The sequence below is a fragment of the Anarhichas minor genome, unplaced genomic scaffold (assembly GCF_050575085.1).
Source record: "Anarhichas minor isolate MPS153535 unplaced genomic scaffold, ASM5057508v1 ptg000007l, whole genome shotgun sequence".
Classification (NCBI taxonomy): Eukaryota; Metazoa; Chordata; class Actinopteri; order Perciformes; family Anarhichadidae; genus Anarhichas; species Anarhichas minor.
Window position 1 is genome coordinate 8,457,698 of NW_027466453.1, and position 20,844 is coordinate 8,478,541.

Genomic DNA, 20,844 nt, shown 5'->3' on the forward strand with positions numbered 1-20,844 from the left:
TGATTGTCTCAATGTTTTCCTCCGTCTTTCTCCAGACTGAGGACTATCTCAAGAGGAAGATCAGGGCTCGACCGGAGCGATCCGAGCTGATCAGGATGCACATCCTGGAGGGTGAGTGCCGCACACGGCCTCCTGTCTGTCTGACAGGCAAATAACTCAGAAGGCTCCCAAAACACACTGGCAAAAAACAAAATGTACATCGTTTTGTTTCTGCCGCGCTTCCAGAGACGTTAGCGGAGCCGTCGCTTCAGGCCAGGCAGCTGCAGCTGAAGAGAGCTCGCATTGCCGATGATTTGAACGATAAGATCTCCCACCGGCCGGGGCCCATGGAGCTGATCCACAAAAACATCCTGCCTGTTCACTGCAGCATTAAGCAGGCCATCATAGGTAAGCCAGGCCAGGTGTCCGATGGATTATATTTGTCATTTAGTAAAGCTGTACTGTAGTAGTGGAGGCTGGTTTCAGGCTGGGGGTGTAACTAGTCAACATTTCCAGACATGTTGGTTTAATACAACTTTATGAGCCTTTAATGTAATTGTGGCTTTACATTTCTCAGCCTGTTTTGTTGTTTTTCTGCTCCCTAGAGGCCACGAAATACTGAAAACACCTTTAAACACAATATGCCCCGCGTATATGTGGAGGAGGGAGGTGTAATATCAATGTGAAAGTGTAATATATCACAACACACCCACAGTTTAATTCTCCTGACAGGATGCCCCTCCTGGCCCCCCTCCTCCAGCTATCATGAACATACTGATTCTCCCTCGCCACGCACACACACACACACACACAGATACCTGGCAATACACACTTGAAACAAATGCACGTTCCCATCTAATATGTAGACAACAACGAGGTTACACACACTCCCCCACCTGACTAATCATGCTTCAAACAGCCACAGATGTTAAACTAGGATAGAGTAAATGATGTATGCCCTGACATCTCTGCTTGACAGACAGGAACACCCTTCCCTCTCTGCTGTCAGTCTTAGATGGCCGCATTACCTGTTAATAAAAACTCATTGTCTTTTATTAGGAAAATGACACACTAATTGAAGAGTTAGGACTCTAAATGAATGAATGGGATTTTAATCAGTCGCAATTTGGGCATATGACAGATGTAATGACCCCAATTTCACCCCTTTTCCGTTATAACAGCAACAATAAAAGAAGCTGTTAAACTGTTATCGTACATCTCCGGTCCAGTGCTGTCAGACATTAGATGATGAGATCAGAGTCGGTGGGTCCAGCTGCTTGATTGATGTGTGGAGGAAAGAACTCTGAGATTTAATAACGTTCAGCGTCGGTGGATTATCCATCGCTGTCACAGCCGCACAGTAAACACAATTGCATTGCCGGCAATTATTGTGGGAGAACTGGGAACACAAGAGTTACACACGGTTGACATGCAAAGATGCAAACATACGAGGTGCGACGCAGACACACACACACCCACACACACACACACACACACACAGGCAGGCGGCAGTAAGGAACTCATCACATTATTGGATCAAAGGGTGTTGAATCAGCCCCATGTTGTCTTTTCATCATCGCCCGCTGATGTTAGATTAATGACCAGCGATGTATTTTACATCGCTATCTGCTTCACCCCATAGCAGCTCCTGTAATTAAATAACACACATCCACCAGCAAAAAGGAAAGTCTCTGTCTTAGAGCTTAGCAGCTACATTTTCCTCCTTAAATCCCCGTAAAGCCTCAATAGTCGGCATAATAATGAAATGATTATGTGATATCCCCGAGGGGAATATTAGCAGGACCACGACTTGGATTCATTCCTGTGCTGGAGGACGTTTCAACCTGATGCTCACTCTGGCTAATACAGAGACATTTTGTCCTTTTGGTTTTCACGTTTTTGCACAGTTAGTTTAAAAAAATAATAATTTATGATTGATTTATAAATATGTTTTATATAATTTGGCTACTTTCATTTTTGTAAAGAGAATATCATTAGTAGGAGCCCTCACACAAACCGTTAATGCATTCAGAGCATGAATTGCGTAACTGATCCTCCAGAATTCTCAGCATACCGTCATTCACTCAAGAGAGACGCCATCTGTCACATGAAAACCAGTAGGACTGAGGTGGCCGTGCTTACTTGGCTGCACTGGAAGTGAACTTGGATGAATGGAAACTATTACTGGGCTAAAGGACAGAAGAAGCACTTTTTTTTGTTCAGTGAAGATATCACCTAAAACTGTCTTTTATGGGCACGATGTGCAGACAGAGAGGACAATCATTTAGGTTTCTCTGCAGCAGCCATCACATAAATGCACTAGTTGACAGTTCTGGAGCAGACATCTGAGAAGAAACTTGTGTGTGTTTCTTTGTCGAATTTTACAGGCCTTGGCTTGCACATGCCGTGATGTGTTTGCTGATACTTGTAGAGGACATGCCGGTGATAATTATGACTTAAATGATGCTAACAGGGTGTTAGTTCAGTGGCACAGTGCAGTTTGGATTGTAAGGATGAAACCACTGGCTCAACACCTGTAAATACTAGTAGCATTTATGACTTCATCTGCCTTGATAGCAACACTTTCCTCCCTTCTCTGCCTCTCAGAGACGCGGTTTCCAAAGGCTTCAGGTGAAAACTTGTCATGTGACGACGACAGCAATTACAGTCTGTCTCCAGAAGAGCCGGTGAGCCTGGAGTCTCCTCTGGGTCTGCTGCCTCTGCCCTCTCCACCAGAGACGCTGGCTGGCAGCAGCGTCCCATCTCCCACACAGGTAGGATCACTCCCGACTCTGTGTGACTTACATGTTGTGTGTCATGGATGCAAGATTGTAATATCCAGTATAATAGCAAACTCTTGTGTAGCATGAAGCTTCCCTATGTCATGTCATGGGAATTTTGATATTTCTCAAATAGGCTATATATCGTGGCGATATTTAGGCCTGGCTGATGTATTGGTCTAGCTCTCGGTGAGGCCATGGTGCAGCCATCGGGGATTCGTTTTGCTCATTTTAAGTACATTTCCATCTTATCAATTAGGTCTCTCCTACTGCTCTTGCTTTCCCACCAAACTCTGGATCCTCCCCCGCATTCAAGTTGACCAATGGGACGGCGGCATCATCCGCCCAGAGGACAGCAGCGACTTCACAGATCAAGGTAAGTGACATCTGTCCACAAGGCCAATCAAACAATCAATATTAATATACTAATATAGAAGCCATGTAAACTATGCTTGATGCTCTGATATTAAGCTGCTCTAATCAATATTTTTAGCTTAACAATGGATCAAATGACTTTGTGTAATAAGTCAGCGGCCACTTGTAGTGATGTACAGTGCATTAAGGATGATCGCCCGTCTCTGTAGTTCCCATCAGCTCTACGGACCGTTGTAGCGTCTTTCAGCTCATTGTTTGGGTTTTACGGTCAACCTGTTTCCGGCAGCAGCAAACAACAATAAAACCTCTTAAATCTCACTTTATGCTACCTACGCAACACCAAACGCAAGACAGACAAAGTTAGTGACCAGCTGGTGGACATATTGTAGCATTTCGCAGCTAAAGAGTCAGATATTTCCCTCGGGAGTTTAGTAGAGACCAAAACAGAGCTTCGAGGAAAGTGCCTACCAGACATTACATTGATTGATGTTGTATAAAAGTTTACAGTAGACACTTGCATCCCTTCTCTTTTTTTCAGTCCCAGCCTAAACCAAACTTTGACCGCTCTGCACAAAGACACAAGAAACCTAAGGACAACAAGCCAAAGGTAGATTTAAGCCCAAGAGGAAACAAATGAGTCATAGGAGCAGCAATAAATGGGTTATTTGCTATACTGTTAATGTGTTGCCTTCCAGATTAAAAAGTTAAAGTACCATCAGTACATCCCTCCTGACCAGAAGGGAGATAAAGAGCCTCCTCCCCATCTGGACTCATCTTATGCCAAAATCCTCCAGCAGCAGCAGCTCTTCTTGCAGCTCCAGATCCTCAGTCAGCAGCAGCAGCACTATAACTACCATGCCATCCTGCCTGCACCACCCAAGTATGTTTTTTATGTGTGTGTGTGTGTGTGTGTGTGTGTGTGTGGATGCTCAAGCTTGTAGTGTGCAGTAACACCTGGGGTGGGTGGCGGCTGGTATCTTGTGTAAAGACCCTCTCTGACTTTCTCTCCAACAGACCTCACACAGATCAGCAGCCATCTTCCTCTTCCTCCTCCATTTCCACGACTACTTCCTCCCCTCCTCGACCTGTCGCTGCCCCTTCAAAAGCTCCCTCTCACCAGGGCGGACACATCCGTCAGAATTCTGCTGCTTTGCGTGGGACAAGGCCCGTCTCTTTACCTCCGAACCTGGATGAAATGAAGGTTAGCTGCACAGCAACATACCGATCCAAGAGAAAACAGCTTGGTTAGTTTATGATCCATATCTTACGTGTCATTCTCCCGGTACAGTGAGAGCAACAGCTCTCTCTGCTGTCTATAAGCTACGAGTCAATGGAGCAACGGGTGTTGACATATGTCAAAGATTCTCTGTTGACAAAATGTTGTCCCAGATAGGTGGCCAGCCAACTCAGAGCTGCCAAAGAATGGTGCAGTGATGGATTAGTCTGTCTTTTTGTTTTTCTTTCTTCTTTTCCCTTAAATCCATTTAAATTTTCCTCGGCTCTTTATCCCCATCTCTTTGCTTTTCTTCGCTCTCGTCCGTCAGTCTTAATTTCTCTGTTAATCTGTCTTATGTCAGGTCGCGGAACTGAAGTCCGAGTTGAAGCTGCGCAGCTTGCCAGTCTCCGGAACAAAAAACGACCTCATCGAGAGGCTGAGGACCTACCAGGAGCTGAATGGAGGCAGTGACACTACCTCCTCTCCAACAGCAGGGGGTACCACAGGGCCAGGGGCCGAGGGAGCAGGAAAATGCTCCAAAACTGCTGCGGCAACCCCCAACAACACATCACAACGCCAGCAACAGTTTCAGTGCCATCAGACATCCTCTCTGACCGGTTAGTCAAACAGAAAATATATCTGTACTTCTTCAATCACCTCTCTTCATAAAATTCTGTATTCAAGTGTTAAAAGATCAGGAAGACGTAAGAAAACCGTGTCGATAATTGATTATCTTTGTATCTTACCCTCTGTATAGCTGATGCAGGTAGCTCTGCAGCCACTCCTCAGCAGCTCATGACCTGTGGAGGCACCGCGTCCCCCCCGACCGCCTCACTCACACACTCCGACTGCTCGCCGGGCGCCATGAGCCCAGAAGATAGCAGCTTTAACAGCGACCCCTTGGAGGAAATGGTCAGAATGTTTTTGTTGTTGTAACACATTGACATAACCTCAGTGAGGGTCGTGACGGCGTTATCAGCTATAACAGCCGTATGAACTCATGGCAGAGCGGTGGCCATATGCCAGCCTCGAGACTCGTGTGCCCTAAAAGCATGTGCGGCCGTCCCGGCGAAGTAAACAAAGCACAGAAAAGCTCAAATAACAACACACGAAGGGAGAGTGACTTAATTCGCTGTTCGCTTTTATAATAAAGCTCTGAATTTCAACTTTTGCACCTTTTACGATATATAACTACTAAATTACGAGACACCGTTAATTTGTAATGAAATGTATCTTTAAGTATATTTGAGATAATGATGGACTTTTTTATCATTTACTTTGAGTATACTTAAATAGTTTTACCTAATATCTGTTGGACAACTATTAATATACATTTATTGTACTGCAGATACTTGTTTAATATACTTTTTTAACAATCCTATCTGAAATAGTGATTTAACATTTGGTCAAATTTTAAGACTGCCTATATTAAGTACGAGGGTGTATTTAAATATGAATAATTATAACTTAATGGTGTCTCAAAATAGCACAGTCAAGATTTGTAAAACTTTTTAGTTTACAAAAAACCTGCAAGACGAATGACATTCCCGTCAGCCACAGCTGTACTTTGTTTAGTGCTAATTGGCTAATCTAATAAAAGGCTAACATGCCAAACTAAGATGGTGAATATGGTAAACATTATACCATAAAAACATTAGCATTAAGCTCAGGCAAGCTTAGGCTGTACACTCTTGGTTTTCATCCCATGGTATGTTTACCTGTTTTCATTTTTCTCTCTTTCTGTCTAGATGAGTTCACATATCACCCAGGTGAGCCTTCCGCCATGTTCAGCTGCTCAGCTTGCAACCAGCATTAAAGAGCAGCTGAAGTGTTCCGGGCTAGCTCCATCTCGGTTCTCTTTGAAGCAGGCCTCTCTGCAGAAACACTGCCTGGTCCCATCGACGGCCCTCGCCACGACAGCCACTGCTCCAGTGGTGAGTGTGGACAAGGACAGGATGCTGCAGGAGAAAGACAAGCAGATCGAGGAGTTGACCAGGATGCTGAGGCAGAAACAGAGGCTGGTGGAGGTGCTGAGGATGCAGCTGGAGCACGGGAACCGAGGAGGACCGGAGCCGCTGGTTCTCGTAAGAGTTAAACAAGAACCTCCTGATGGACCCAGTGTCCCTCTCTCTTTTGGCCATCCACCATTCTCCCCTCCTCCACCACCATCCGTTTGTGAGATGGATGTTATCAAGGTTACTGTCAAACAGGAAGCGATCGAGGCAGAGGAAGTTGCGTGCGGGACAACGATGCAATTACGAAAAATTCATGGAATACCGTGGTCTTTGGCTCGGACTCAGGAGGGACACGAGCAGGTTCAGCTCCAAATCAAACCGGAGCAGATGAGCACACAGACAAAACAACAACAACACGTATCTCTGCAGCAAACCGCTCTGCAGCTGGCCCAGCAACAGGCCATACAGAAACTTTTGCTGCAGCAACAACGCAGCTTTCAGAACGAGCAGACGGTCATTCAGAACCGCAGTCAGACGCCGGAAAGCCTGCAAAAACTTTCTCAGCAGAGAAAGAAGAAGTCTCACAAACAGCATCTCAAACAACTACAGCTGCAGCAGCAACTGTTGCAGTCACAGCAGCAGCACCAGCAGCAGTCAAAGCAACATCACCAGCAGATGCAGCTAAAGCAACAGATTCTGCTGAAGCAGCAGAAGTCATTTTTACAGCAGCAGCAGACTAAACAACTGCAACAAATCCAGATACAGACAAAGATCCAGCTGAAGCAACAACAGGTGCTGATACAGCAGAAACAACAGGCGCAACAGCAGCCGCCACAGGTCAGGAGTGGGTTTCATAATATCATTTACGCCACATTGACTCTGAGAAAGTTCTGCCATTTAGGATGCTCCTGACGGTCTCTTGATCTGGTCAGATTTTAGAATATTATAGAATTGAACAAGCGCAGCTGGACAGCATTGAATTTGTTGAATCACAAGATCAAGATAAGCCGAATTGTTGGCACGCCGATAAGAAATATAAAGCAAAAGTGTACACAAACGCCGATGCTCTCTCTAAAAGTTCTCCTGGGTTTTTGTGCAGGTGTCTCAAGCGTCCTTCAACCAGCAGTCAGTCCCTTCTTTCCCACTGGACCTCCTCAAGAGCAACTCCACCCCGACTCTGGTCACAGACAGCAACGGCAACCACTTCCTGGTGGCGCTGACCAGTCACATCACTGAGAACCAAGGGACCGATGCACCTGGGAGCAAAGCAACCAATCAGATCGCACTGCAGGTACATGACTCATCTGTGTGCATGATGTTAGAGGAGTACAATCACAGGTTAATCAATTAACAAAGAAGAGCGACACAATATCCAAGAATAATGTTTACGTAATGATAAAAACACAATAATGGTACATCTGGTGATGTTTGAATGCTGATGTACTCTTTTTATTATAATAATAAGCTCTTGTACTAATACTAACTACACTGTTTCTTTTTCCAATAGCGACTACAGTCTACTCCAGCCAGGCTCCCTGACCACAGCCCTGTTAATCAAACCAAACAGAGTATGCACAAAGCATTTTTCAAACAACAAGAGACAAAGGTGAGGTTTAAAGAAAGACACTGATGATCTGAATTATCTGGCATGAAAGTAACTGAAGTAGCATCGTACAACAGGAAAACCTTTGAAAGATGTAAAATGTGCGTATATTATGGCTTGGATTTTCAGATTTTCACTACACTATTATGGTGGAAAAAATAATTAATTATAACAATATTGCGATACCGATAGAACATTGTAATTGTCTCTTTTGTGTGCGAATGAATTACACTCAAAGTGTTATAGTGTAGGCAGGTGGAGAGAGTCTGTAAATTGTATTAAAATGTGGTTTAAGAGCCGCTGGATTGTTTACACAATATCATCATATGTGTCGGGTATTAACATGTTTTTTTTTAAAATATCACGGTTATCATCATGTATTTGGGTGGTAGCATAAATCTCATTGATCAATACCTCAAAACGGAAACTATGTATTTGGCTTGCTCTGACGAGGGGCAGGCGAGAAATGTGTGTGTGTTGCCTTTTCTTCTATTTAGGTGAACTGGCCTTTTAAAAAGTTCTGCCACCACAAATAGTCACTCAACAGCAGATGTGAGCCCTTACATTGTCTCTTTTATTTTACACATTTCATGGACCCTCATCATACTACATGCACACTTCATTCTCAAACTCGGAGCTCCCCCCCCCCCCCCCCCCCCGTCACTGAAGCAATGGCAGAACAGTCTGCTAATGTTAATACTTCGTAAAGAGTGAGAGTGAGAGAAAACTGCTCCACTGATTCCAGTAGCAGTGGAAATTAATGGCGTACGCCATTCGAGACAGTGACGGAAGTCTCTGATAAGAGTGTCTTGACACTAGCCCGATGCTGATTATTATTGCTCGGCTAATTACTCCAACGACATCGTCCGTTACTATGATGTATGTTCTTAATGGAGGACGGACAAAAACTCCATCGCAGCTTGGCTAATTGAGATGTACGGTATCTCTCGGCGAGTGCAGGTGTGCTGGAAAATGTCAAGATTTGGTGGAAGACTGTGTTTTCAGCAGGTATCAGCAGTCTTGTAGCCCTCTTATCACACTCTTAATAGAGATTACTGATGATTTCAATTGGCAGCGGAACTAGTTAGTGAAATAACTAGTACCGCTGCCTCTGCATACTGTTTTCCCTGTAAGGAGAACTCATCTTTCCCCTCTTTGTGATGACTTGAAGCCACAGAACGGGGCACTTGAGGTCTCTGTAGAGCAGCCTCAGCAGGACGTTGTTCTGTGTTTGTCAGCACCTCCCGGTCCGCAGCCTTCCTTCAAGGACCAGGAGACCGCCCCCTCAGAGAAAAACACCTCTTCACCATCCTCTCAAACTGTGAGTAATCTCCAGATGGGGACTCGTGTCATCCAGTCAACATTGTAAAACTTTCCTGATCACTTTGGATGTGAAAGAATCTAACTTCCCCCCCGCGCCCCATATCTGGCTTCCCCTTCATTCCCCTCTCCTCCAGGAGCGGTGTCCCAGTCTGGATGCCTTGTTTACTCCAGCTTCCAACGAGACAGCTGCCTCATCGCCTGATGACAAAGTATGACACACTGCATGTCTGATGGTGCCTATTGTGCAAGAATGAATGAAATGTTCACAATCTCAAATGTGTGATTCGAACACCTCGGGGGTGTTTCTTAGGTTTTGCTAACCTACATTACGCTACATAAGCTGTGTCGCTCTGCATTTCGGTTTCAGATGTCGTTTCGCATCATTTCACATTTCACTTCAAGTGCTCGAGTCACATAGTAATGTGCTATGTGAACTTTACACACAGTTTTGAAGGTTAATGTGTTGTTTCCTCTGTGTGTGTGTGTGTGTGTGTGTGTCCTCAGGATACAGAGCATGAAGAGAATTTTATTGACATCATTTTGCAGACAGGAGGTAAGATGCAATAATATTCTCCGATCTGTCGTTAATATTTAGTTTCTATGCCTTTGTGCTGTTATCCGTCCGGTCTATTCTCATGAAGGTGATATCTCAGGAACGCCTCTGTGACCTCTGAAAACATGTGTTCACAGAATTCACCTTCTAATTATGACGATTTCACGCAAATCTCTAATGATGGATGGAGGATAATGATATTTTGGACAGACATGGGTGTGAACTGCAACTTGACCGGACGGCGGTGATTCTGGTTTAATTCTGTGTCTTTCTCTTCAGAAATGTCGACAGCTTTCCACCCGGCGCCAGACCCTTCTCTGGACCGTCTGAATCCACACTCCTCTTCCTCTTCTCCTCACCGTTCCCCATTCCAGCTGATGCTATCCCCCACCATACCTCTGTTTTGTGACACCCAACAGTCGGCCTCCTCGATGCAGTCTGATCTCCAGACTCTGGCCGACACCGTGGACGAGGAACGGCACCTCGGCAGCGCTGAGAGTGGGCGCCTGGAGGACTTTCTCGAGAGCACCACCGGTAAGCCTCTGCTGGGGGTGGAGCCTGGAGGCCTGTTGACTTTGATTGATGACCTCCACAGTGAAATGCTGTGCACCCCCAGCATCCTGGACCATCCCTTGTCTCCCATGGATACCTTCGACCTGGATACAGAGGAGGAGCATGGGTTGGACGGTATGGATTGGTTGGACCTCACCATGGGAGGAGAGAGGGGAGAGGAAACCACCACGCTGGCCCCACTTGGCCCCCAAACACCCACTAGTGTCTTTTCCACGGACTTCCTGGACAGCTCCGACCTGCCGATACACTGGGACTCCTGCCTATAGCCTACAGCAGTCAGGAAACAAATACGGGGCTCAGTTGCACTCACTCACACAGTCACACACAATCACCAAAAACATGTAATTTATTGCTGAGGCGTCAGTATCTGATTAGAGCACTCTTTCTGAGTCTTCTCACACACTGGTGTATTGAATCTTTAAGCGCTTTGACCTTTATTTATTTAATTTACACGCTGGTGTATTGATTTGTGCGCAGACACTTACTAGGCAGGTCCTATATCTGTTCTTGCTGCTTTAGCAACAGTTTTGTCAACACAAAGAGGGACTGCTGTGGATTTTGATCCGATTATTGATGAGACACTTTTAACTGAGCCGTGAACCCGCTGCTGACATATAAACGAATCTCATCTGTTCTTGTCACCGTGTTACAGGGAAGGCATCAGTTTGACCTTGGTCTAAGCGGGAGTGCAAATCCTTAGTGGCCTTGTGTAGTAATGATAATCAATAGTTTACCACTACAGCCAATCAATAACCAATAAGTTTAGGTGAAAGACAATGATTGTCTAGCAACATCATCCAGACGAGCTGCACTCTGATGCTATAAATTCAGAAGATGTTGTGATTCTGAATCTCATGTTTTTCGTATCAGTTTCTGCAGCATTGTGACAGTTACAGTGTCCACGTTTTAGACATAATGTTGGTTCTTGTGCAGGCTACTGCATTAAATGCGTTACTATCGTTTCATCCTATTTGCTATTAATGAAAAGGACATTACATACATAACACAAGGAACTCCTATTTTGTGTTGATTTTGGTGGCCCCTGTGGACAAAAGGGATAGTGTTCAAAATGTACCAGTGTCAAGATTCGAATAATGCTTTCCTCAAGACAGCCAATCAAGCTGCAGCACGGGCGACCACAACCAGGAAGTGCTAAAATGAGACTAATGACAATTGTTTTGTAGTTTATAATCTATCAAGGTAGGAAAAAATACTTTTTTCAACCAATTATTTTTGGTTTAGCTGCGTTCAGAGCAGGAGTGACGTTACCTGCATTCTATTCAGAATAAACATTTTAAACCGCATACATTTAAAAAAAAAAAATGACATTTCAGATTCCTGCAGATATTGATAACAAAATATTGTTCAATGTTAAATATTAGATTGATGTTTAATATTTGTCCACATTCAAAATGTTTTTTAAAAGAATTGCACTTATTTTGTTACCTGAAATAATGCGACTGTATAGATGAATGAATGTCTCTGGTTTGAAGTCTTCTGAATGTAAATATGGGAGTAATGTCACTGCATCTTAGATGAACTACACAGCTCGATCAGAGCTCTACACTTTGTGCCCGCAAGGCTTCGTGTCTACATGAAGCATGTACAGTAACCGTAGTGTAGTTTCACTCCCTTTCCATTTGCACTTGTTTTTGTTTTCTGCATGTGTACACACACGTTATTATAGGAACAGATAACTCCTGCAGTTTAATAGATTCTTCACAAATGCCTTCTTCATACGGATTTTTATAGTTATTTAGTTGTTGCTCTCCGTGGTGATATGTGGCTATCCTGTACTGTATCAGTACTTTTGCCAATGGGGATCTCTTTGAGATATTACAATGCTGTAATATACAAGTTTAGACACTTACATTGTTATGAGATGCAGTTATTTGTCTTTTTATTTTTCATTTTTTTCTCTGTGGAACACTCTGGTAAAACAGCTTTGTGTTTACTGTGACTAATTCTGACAAAATGTCTGTATTGTGAATCCAAAACCTCTCTTGAGAAAACCTCGGAGACGTACTGCAAAAACAAACAAGTTTGTTTTTGATTCACGCCATTTTTGTTACCACATACAAACTACAAACCATTAAGAGATCCTTTCGTAATGCGTTTTTTGAAACTGTGAACTTCAGCCTATTGAAGGCTTAGCCTAAACCTAGGCCTAATAAAATAAGTTACTATTGTGCAACAAAACTCTTTATCTGTTATGTAGTACAAATGCAACAAAAAGCGATGTATTGTCTTGATTTTGTTAATATAAATAACGTTTGAAGGGCGTATCCTGTATATAGTCGGGCATCGTATGCCAGACCTCGGCTAAATACTGCAAACTCGGATATATTCTATAGTTATAATTACGTGCGTGATTCACTCACTTCTTATGTGGGTTTTTGTTCCTTTGAAGGAATTTTCAGTGCCTTGCATGATGTAGCAAATACAACTCTGACTGACTTATGTGGACTTTCAAATAAGAAGAACGTCTGTTTTCTGCTGTATTCTTCCTGTCAGTGTCGAGCCACTCCATGTCAATGATCGTTTGAGCTTTTTGTGTACTTTTAATTGTATTTTTTTTTTCTAAAACAAAAGGGGATTTGTTAATACAAGATAATTAAGCCTGTTGTGGTAAGATTATTTCATAATTATAAACGGTACAGGATAATTTGGCGGGTTAACCTGCCATCCCCTCTCTCCATCTCCTAGTTGTAGAGAAGGTGCCGGGGCAGAGGGTTGTTCTGTTCAGCATGTTAGTCTAGTCTGTCTGACTTATTGATCCTTTATCTGACTGAAGTTTGTGCAAGTTAGTGTTTCCACATTTGAATAGTGACACACACACACATCCTTTCCAGAACAGGATATGGGTGGACATGTGAGGGAGGTGGATGATTGGCTGACAGCAAAACTCGAGCTACTAATGGAGGGGAGCAGAGGATACCAGACTAACATCTATTCCACAGTGGGCATCCCAGGCCTCCCACGGACAAAAGAGAGTGTGTGTGTGTGTGTGTGAATAAATAGCTCCCAAATCAGCAGTTTTGCGCAATCATGCACAACCACGTGCTATAATAAGATAGTGTGTTGAAAGCCCCCAAATATCGTGATTTCGTTGGAAAGCAGACTTGTAGATGTTGGTCTTGCTGATTGAATCGGAGTGAATCGTAAAAAAAGCTGAAAACAAACCGCTGACTCCTCTTCTGCAGATGTTTATAAGAGTCTTTCTTTTTTTATTCCGAGCCAAACAAATTGCAAACCTCTGATCTGCTGTGTCCTGTCAACCCACTTTCTTTTGCATGCATAGCTTGTCATGAGCCAGAAGTGGAGGGCTACACAGAAGTCCACGCACACACAAATTCATCAACACACACACACCTCTAAATCCGATCCTATAATGTCGGACTGGGCTTAGAGGAAGTTTTGCCGTTGGGCAGCCTGAAGTAACTCTGCAGATGCTTTGATGCATCTCAGCACAGCAGTGGGGGGTCTGCTTGTGATGTGGAAGTTTGTTAGTGTTTGCACACACACACACACAGAAACACGTGCATGCACCAACACACACAAAGAGTAAACATGGATTTATTCAACACAGTAGTGCACAAATACATACGTATTTACGCAACTGCTGCAGGGGAAGAGCCAAGGTGGGAACCGATCAGCTATCGTCTGACAATGATGTAGCTTTTTATTGGTTTGAAATGAGCTTGTAAACTGACTACTTAAGTCGTACACGTCGTCTCTCAACACCAACTCCAGTCTCGAATCTCAAATTTAAACATTACATTAATAACTGGTTAATTGGTTACAGTTAGAAAGAGGCCGCAGTCATTGGTTAAAAGAAGAAACCCGACCTACAAACATTGTGCTCCTAACCACCTCCTTTGCCCCAAACGATCATAATCATAATTTCTATATCTGCTCGAGTGCTTGAACGTATCATATGTTGTTTTGGGGGATTTGTTGAAAGGACTGACGCTCTCCACCTGATTTTCAAGTCCACCTGAAATCTACATTTTCCGTGGTTGGTGATGACTAAGCCAACCAAACTACTGATGTGAAAGCCCCGACAGTCTCAAGCCAAAAAGCTCTGAGACCGAGTGTGGAGCTTCTGTAGTTTTAGATGAGATGTGACAGTCCTTTGAAAGCTCAGGTTCTTCCAGACCAAACGTCATGACATCTCCACGGGGGGATGAGAGAGTGAAATGAATTACCAAGAGGGGTGAAAAAATGTCTGCCTGCTGAAGCAGCTTCCTTTCACACAGTGCAACATGTATTCTTAGAAAGATCCTCGAGGTCAGAGCAGTCTCACTCCCGACGACCGATAATCTGCACTGCTCTAATGGAAACCTGCTGCGACGACATGTTCAAACCAACACACAGGAACGCTGTCAGCAGCTGTCAGATACACATGCAAATAAATAAAACATGGCTGCCAGCTCAAAGAGACACAGATAAACGACAAGAGACGTGTATTCTGGTACTCATTGCTTTAGTTATTGATAATGGTCAGACTTACAAAATGACGATAGCGGTATTGCAGCGACATCAGGATTTAGCTCCACATGCCCCACATTAAAGGGAACAATGCACTGTGGTCGTAGAGAAGAATAGCTCATTGATTGTATTTGAATGAATCAGTTATTAAATGGGCCTGGTCTCCACCCACCTGTCTCACTTCTAGTTCTACAGAGCCACAGGGATACAATCACAACATATGGAGATTACATGAAAGTGACACCTGCATTGAGGGAATAAACGGCAGACAGTAAAAACTGCAGATGTAAAATAAAACTGCAGAGGTAATAAAAACGAAATGAAATTTATAATTTCTGGCTACTGATGTTCCCACACCTCTCATCCACATCGATGAATCTGACGTTCCCCTAAACTCTAAGGAGTATTTTAGCATCTTGTGTTTTCGACTCGTAGTTTTGTTGTTTTGATTCACTGTCACCGATCTCACAAGGAAACTCTTTTCAGTGAAAACGTTTTAACCACTCACTGCACTCTCTGCCCATCACCAATGAGCAGACAGGCAACTAAATGAGCAACTAGCTGGTGATTATAGCCAAACATTTAGCAGCCAAACAGCCAGATATCCCCCCCCAGGAGTTGGTGGAGACCAAAACTGAGCTAAAAAAGAGCTTCGCCAGGTGGAAACAAACCAAATGACTGCTAATGTTGTTCTGTGTCTGCTGGATGTGTAGTTTAACATCTTTGCTAGATCAACTCATCTTACAGCTTGTTGCTCTGTGGCAAACCAAATCAATTAACGCAGGTCTGACTTTATAAAATAAGAAACTTGTCATTTATTTATAATTGGGGATGTACATCCATTTCTGTGATGTTTATTAAAAAAAAACATGGTGAATCTTACCTTTGTGTTTGGTGCATCTTCTTTCAACTATCTACTTTTTTTCTCTGGCATAAAGGACATTTTTATTTTAATAAGATTAGTACATGTTAATGTATCTATTTGCTAGCAGAACAGAGAATAGCTTATTATGACATCACCCTCAGGGAAGATAGATGCAAACACACAGATGCAAAAAACGACAAAGCCTATTGTGACACATCTACCTTAACGCAACACGGAGGAACTGACTGAAACACATAATGAAGCCGGAGGAAAAGCTGACATCACGTCAATTCAACACGCAAAAGGGAACAAAGAAAACGCAGCTTAGACAAGTGAAACAGCGAGAGATAAGTGAGTAAGAAGAGGGGAATGATTTGAGAGAGAGGGAGTGCGTGTGATGTGTGCATGTGTGTTTGTGCATGTGTGTAGGAACATGTCAGTTCCACCTGGACCAGAGTTTGGTGTTTGACGGTGAAAAAGTATGTGAGCAAGAGAAAGTCAGAGAAAGAGAGAAGGCAGAGAGGTGAAGAGCAAAAGAGTGGAGAACGGAAATAGCTCTATCCTATTATCATCACCTCTTCCTGTCGCACCTCTAATTACTGCAGCCACATCGCTCCACACAGCACACAATGAGGACGTATGTGTCTAATGTAGATGTTTTTGACTGAAAGTATATTCATGTACAGAATTTTTTTGCACCTCTACAAGACAGTTTCCGCATGTTGAGACACTGTGTTTCAAAGCCTGTAATTCTCTTTGTGTTCTTGTCACCGTGTGTGTGTGTGTGTGTGTGTGTGTGTGTGTTTGTGTGGAGATTATACCTCTCCTGTTAACCACCTGGAGAGAGGCAGCCTGGTGAGAGAAGCTTAAAGAGAATTTAATCCTTTCCTTAATGTGACAGCAGCATTTTCTGCGAAACTACCATCATTACTAAACTGTTGAGCCTTAGTGTGTGTGTGTGTGTGTGTGTGTGTGTGTGTGTGCGAGCGCTAAAGCATCTCATGTACATACACACACATGCACACATACACATGCACCCTTGAAAGCAGACATTTTTGCAGGAGGATACAGTAAGTGTGACTTCATGTGTCGTCTTAAGCGCACTGTGAGCAGCCGATGTAGGTCAGGCGTGTTGCAAACTGAGTCCCTGACTGTTCTCTGACTTATGCTAGAAACCAAATGCTACCATGGGGATTATTCAGAGACAGTGGCAAGCCTCCCACACACACACACACACACACACACACAAATGTGCACACCATCACACGGACAAATAAAGGTCCTTTTGAATCTAGGTCAGCCAAGTGGTGAAGACAATACTGACCTTTACCGCACACGACACGACTCGACTTCACAAAGACTACAGGTATGAAGAAGAAACACGTGAAGGTGGAAAAACACATCAACATTAGGTCCACTTAGGTCTTTTATGTCTACGTTCACTCCCAAATGTATGAGATTCACTGTCCTCTGTGTTGTCTCCACGACCTTGCCATCAATCTTTCTTTCTCTCTGTCTCCATGTGTAAACTGCAGAGGCAGCGTCATATGGCCCCTGACAGCTTCCATACTTTCTCCCTCTGCTCAACAAAACGGCTGAACTCCCGCCAAAGAGAGAGAGAGAGAGAGAGAGAGAGAGAGAGAGAGAGCGAGAGAGAAGAGACACACACACACAGAGAGAGAGACAGGCGTCCAGGGTTCCCATCTGTTTATGGTGATGCAGTTTTTCTTGTCAGGGTCTCTGTCAGGTTTACATGTTTGATCTCATAAGTCGGTGCGTCCATCTGCCTGTGTTTATGTCAATCTGTCTTTTGGCTGAGGAGTCAGCGGCTTCAGCGTCTCTCAGTGTTGAAAATCACTCGTGCATCACATGACTACGTCATACATGACAAGACAACAAGCCGTCCTGTCCTTGTCCTGTCAAACCAGAGGCACTTACAAACTACAAACTAAACTACAAACTAAGCCACAACAGAAAGTCTTCCCTACAAACATTCTTGTTTACCCTCTGGTTTGATTCTATAATCAATGGACCTGACTGGTTTCAGACCAAATGCACAAGTGCGAATAGTTAGCGTGCGGTAAATTTCTGTAGGCAGCGGGACAAGATTTTGGTATCGGAAGTGTTTTGGTTTCCGTTTGGAGGCTTTGGTTGAATGCAGGTAATCAGTCTTTCAACTTGGTATCCTCTCTGATTGCTCTACTGCTCAAGACCTCTTTTAACCTAAAGAAAGCGAGTCTTATGCGGCGTAGACTTGCTATTCCATATGTTTTGGTAATGATCTCCTTCTTCAGAGCTTGCAGCTATGCAAGCTATAAGTCCACGCTGTATAACTGACATTGTCAAGTTATTCTGCCTTTTTTCACAAGTTATTTGTTTCTTTTTTTACCTCTAGTTGAACTTTTGGCCGCAAAACCTACAGAGAAAATCAACACAGGGCTCGACACCATGACTTGCGCGACTGCCCGAGAGAGCACAGCCGTTCTCTCCTGGAATAATGGCCTTGCTGTGTGCACTGCGGTGTGAAAGCCCTGAGTCAGAATATAGCATTCTCAAGCACTATGTGAGCCTGCAATGTGGCCGGTTTGACAGCAAGTTTGGGACTCTGCTATCAAATTTCGATTCCTCAATTGTGATTCTCCCCGACGTTCCGGACAATGGAAGCAAAGAAAATCAGGCAATCAATAATGCAAATTGGGGAACAAAACAGTCACAGATCAGATATGCAGTGCAACCATTTGTGGGACGCTCTTCTTTTTTAAGAAAGCTCCACTTTGAAGATTCATGATGATAAGAAAATGTGTATTTTTGTACAGAAATCCTGCCTGGAGCATGTTTAAAGTTTTTAATAAATTGTTTGCAACCCCAAACTTTTTTAGATTATGCAGATATGGAGTCCTCCTGCTCCCCCTCTCCATCGTATCGGTGTTAGAGGCACTGTATTCTCTTCTCCCTATCAGTCATGACAGGTTGGAGTCATAAGATGAATGACTCTGATCCAGGTGTTGCCTGACCTGCCTTCATTTCAGTGGCCCACAAAAATACAAGACGCAGGCGGAGGAGAGGGGAGGAACGAAAAGGAAAATACTACAATGGGAAATGTTGTGGATGCATTAGCCTTCATAATGTGCTATCTTAATATCTTGCTGTCTGCCTTCCTTTCTCCAGCAGCAGATATCGTCACTGGTCCCACAGATAAACACTGCCCGGAACGAACGCAGAAGCCAAACCACATTATGATGAGAGTTTCTGTTTCACCCTCAGTCTTGCCCACACTCTCTGAAAACCCCCTCCGGCATAATCAATGAGTCAGTTATTTCCCCCCCTGTATTCTCAGTCGAGCATATTAAGAGGCATTTGTGATATTCCCAAGGAGCGAAGATCAAGGCTAAGAGCTTATCCACCTCCTGTTCGGCAACCACACATTTCCCGTGACAGCCGGTGGAAGGTAGAGTTTAAATCGTATTATTCTGCCTCTGATCTCTTCTTTCTCCTGCGGGCCGAAGTTTCATGTCCTACCTACAGTGCAGCCAGTTGTATAACTGCTATGCTTGCTACTAGTAAAGCTGTTTCTGCTCCTGTGTGGGTTTTTTTTTCATGGCCAACAGACATGCATTTAAAGCTGCATGTAAAAATGTGTTGTGTTGTGTGGGTATTAGTGCACTAATTGGGTGGAGGAGCATGTAAATAATGGATTTTTGCCAATTCTTCTTGTGGAAGTCTTCTTATGATGTGTTTTTTGCTTCTTATTTTGTGTGTGCGTTGATTCTTTATACGTCCATACTCACCCATATATGGGGAAGGGTTGAGGAAAAGGTTGAGTAGCAAGGGAATGAGGGCAGCCTCACACACATACACACAAATGTACAATCTTCATCTCTTGTCTGTCTGTTCAGTAATTCCAACATCTAGGGTCAAACCCTCACCCTCATCCTCCGCTCGCTCCCTTAGCCATATTACATTTAAGACATCCTCTCCATCTCCTCCGCCTGTCTCGCTCCCTCTGACTCCACATTTTAAACCTGTTTGTGGGCCACAGAGGATTCTGTGACAGGGGGTGTTGCTTAAAAGATTAGAGGCTGTGACTGAAAGCACACAACGCACACTTTCGCCACTTGCTTGTTCTCAGCTCTGAACTTTCACACAAACTCTGATCTCACTCACTTTGCCGGGAGGCGAAATGTATCACACAATCTGTCCGATGTAAGCGCCTGTGTAATAATGCCCAAAAGCGGTTTTACAGTCAAAGGGATGATTAAAGAACTGTAGTGGAACAGAGATTTGTATCACTGTCCATCTTGCAGAGTGCAGGCATTCATGCTGAAATCTTTCATCTGATCTGTGGTGAGAGTTTTGTTCCGTGACTCTTCCATTTAAAACAGTACCGCACCCATTTATCATTGCACTCCCCAAACACTGGATGGACAGTTTTGAAAAAAAAACAAAAAAACAATTGATGTACTAAAATCAAAGATAACATCTTATTCATTCCACACATTTGTCTTCCATGTCACAGCCTGGTGCCTGCAGGGCTGTTCTCCACCCATCCACTAGATGCCCTCAGAACTTCTCACCTGACCCATCCACCGGACGCTCTCATTCACCTGCGCACATGTTTCCACTTCCTCAGCCTTGTCAGTATATAACTGACCCATTTCCGCCCATTCCCGGACAGATTTTCGGTGACGCTTATGCCTTTGTGTCTATTGGAACCGGAGCGTTATCCCGTACCATGCTTTTGTTTTTTGACCTGCTGCCTGTTTGCTGGCCTCTGGTTTGTTTGTTTGGACTTCCTTCCTGTTACCACCCTGTAGGCCTTTTCCTGACCATTGCCTCAAGTCATTCATCCTACTGTACCTGCTTGCCCTGTTTTATGTAGCCTGTTTCTCTGCATCTGTACAATATTTCCCTCTCCAAAAGCTGCGGACACCACTGGATTGTCTCTCTCAATTGTATTCACCTTCATTTATATCTCAGTCACTATTCATCTCGTTACCCTCTATATGCTCTCTTATTGTCTCTCCTATTTCCTGTTACCAACCTTTACTGTCTCATTCCCCTTCTTTCACACTCTTTACATCCTGCATCTATTTCTGTTTTCTGAAAACTCACAAGTTCACAGCTAACACCC

At 43.8% G+C, this 20,844-nt stretch overlaps 1 protein-coding gene across 4 annotated transcripts in view; it reads left to right on the forward strand.

Annotated features, from left to right (window-relative positions):
- LOC142943562 (myocardin-related transcription factor A-like) overlaps positions 1 to 12,980 on the forward strand; it is a 32,442-nt gene extending 19,462 nt beyond the window's left edge. For 3 of the 4 annotated variants that reach the window (XM_076085143.1, XM_076085167.1, XM_076085152.1), the window contains 16 exons: positions 36 to 111; positions 226 to 387; positions 2,587 to 2,753; positions 3,019 to 3,135; positions 3,673 to 3,741; positions 3,830 to 4,014; positions 4,149 to 4,335; positions 4,712 to 4,967; positions 5,108 to 5,262; positions 6,099 to 7,142; positions 7,405 to 7,596; positions 7,813 to 7,911; positions 9,080 to 9,229; positions 9,366 to 9,440; positions 9,736 to 9,784; positions 10,064 to 12,980. In XM_076085143.1, coding sequence (XP_075941258.1) covers positions 36 to 111; positions 226 to 387; positions 2,587 to 2,753; positions 3,019 to 3,135; positions 3,673 to 3,741; positions 3,830 to 4,014; positions 4,149 to 4,335; positions 4,712 to 4,967; positions 5,108 to 5,262; positions 6,099 to 7,142; positions 7,405 to 7,596; positions 7,813 to 7,911; positions 9,080 to 9,229; positions 9,366 to 9,440; positions 9,736 to 9,784; positions 10,064 to 10,623 — 3,543 coding nt within the window. In that variant the 3' untranslated portion in view covers positions 10,624 to 12,980. The remainder of the gene's footprint in view (positions 1 to 35; positions 112 to 225; positions 388 to 2,586; positions 2,754 to 3,018; positions 3,136 to 3,672; positions 3,742 to 3,829; positions 4,015 to 4,148; positions 4,336 to 4,711; positions 4,968 to 5,107; positions 5,263 to 6,098; positions 7,143 to 7,404; positions 7,597 to 7,812; positions 7,912 to 9,079; positions 9,230 to 9,365; positions 9,441 to 9,735; positions 9,785 to 10,063) is intronic. The other variant, XM_076085160.1, reaches the window with a different exon arrangement.
- The last annotated feature ends 7,864 nt before the right edge of the window (positions 12,981 to 20,844 follow it).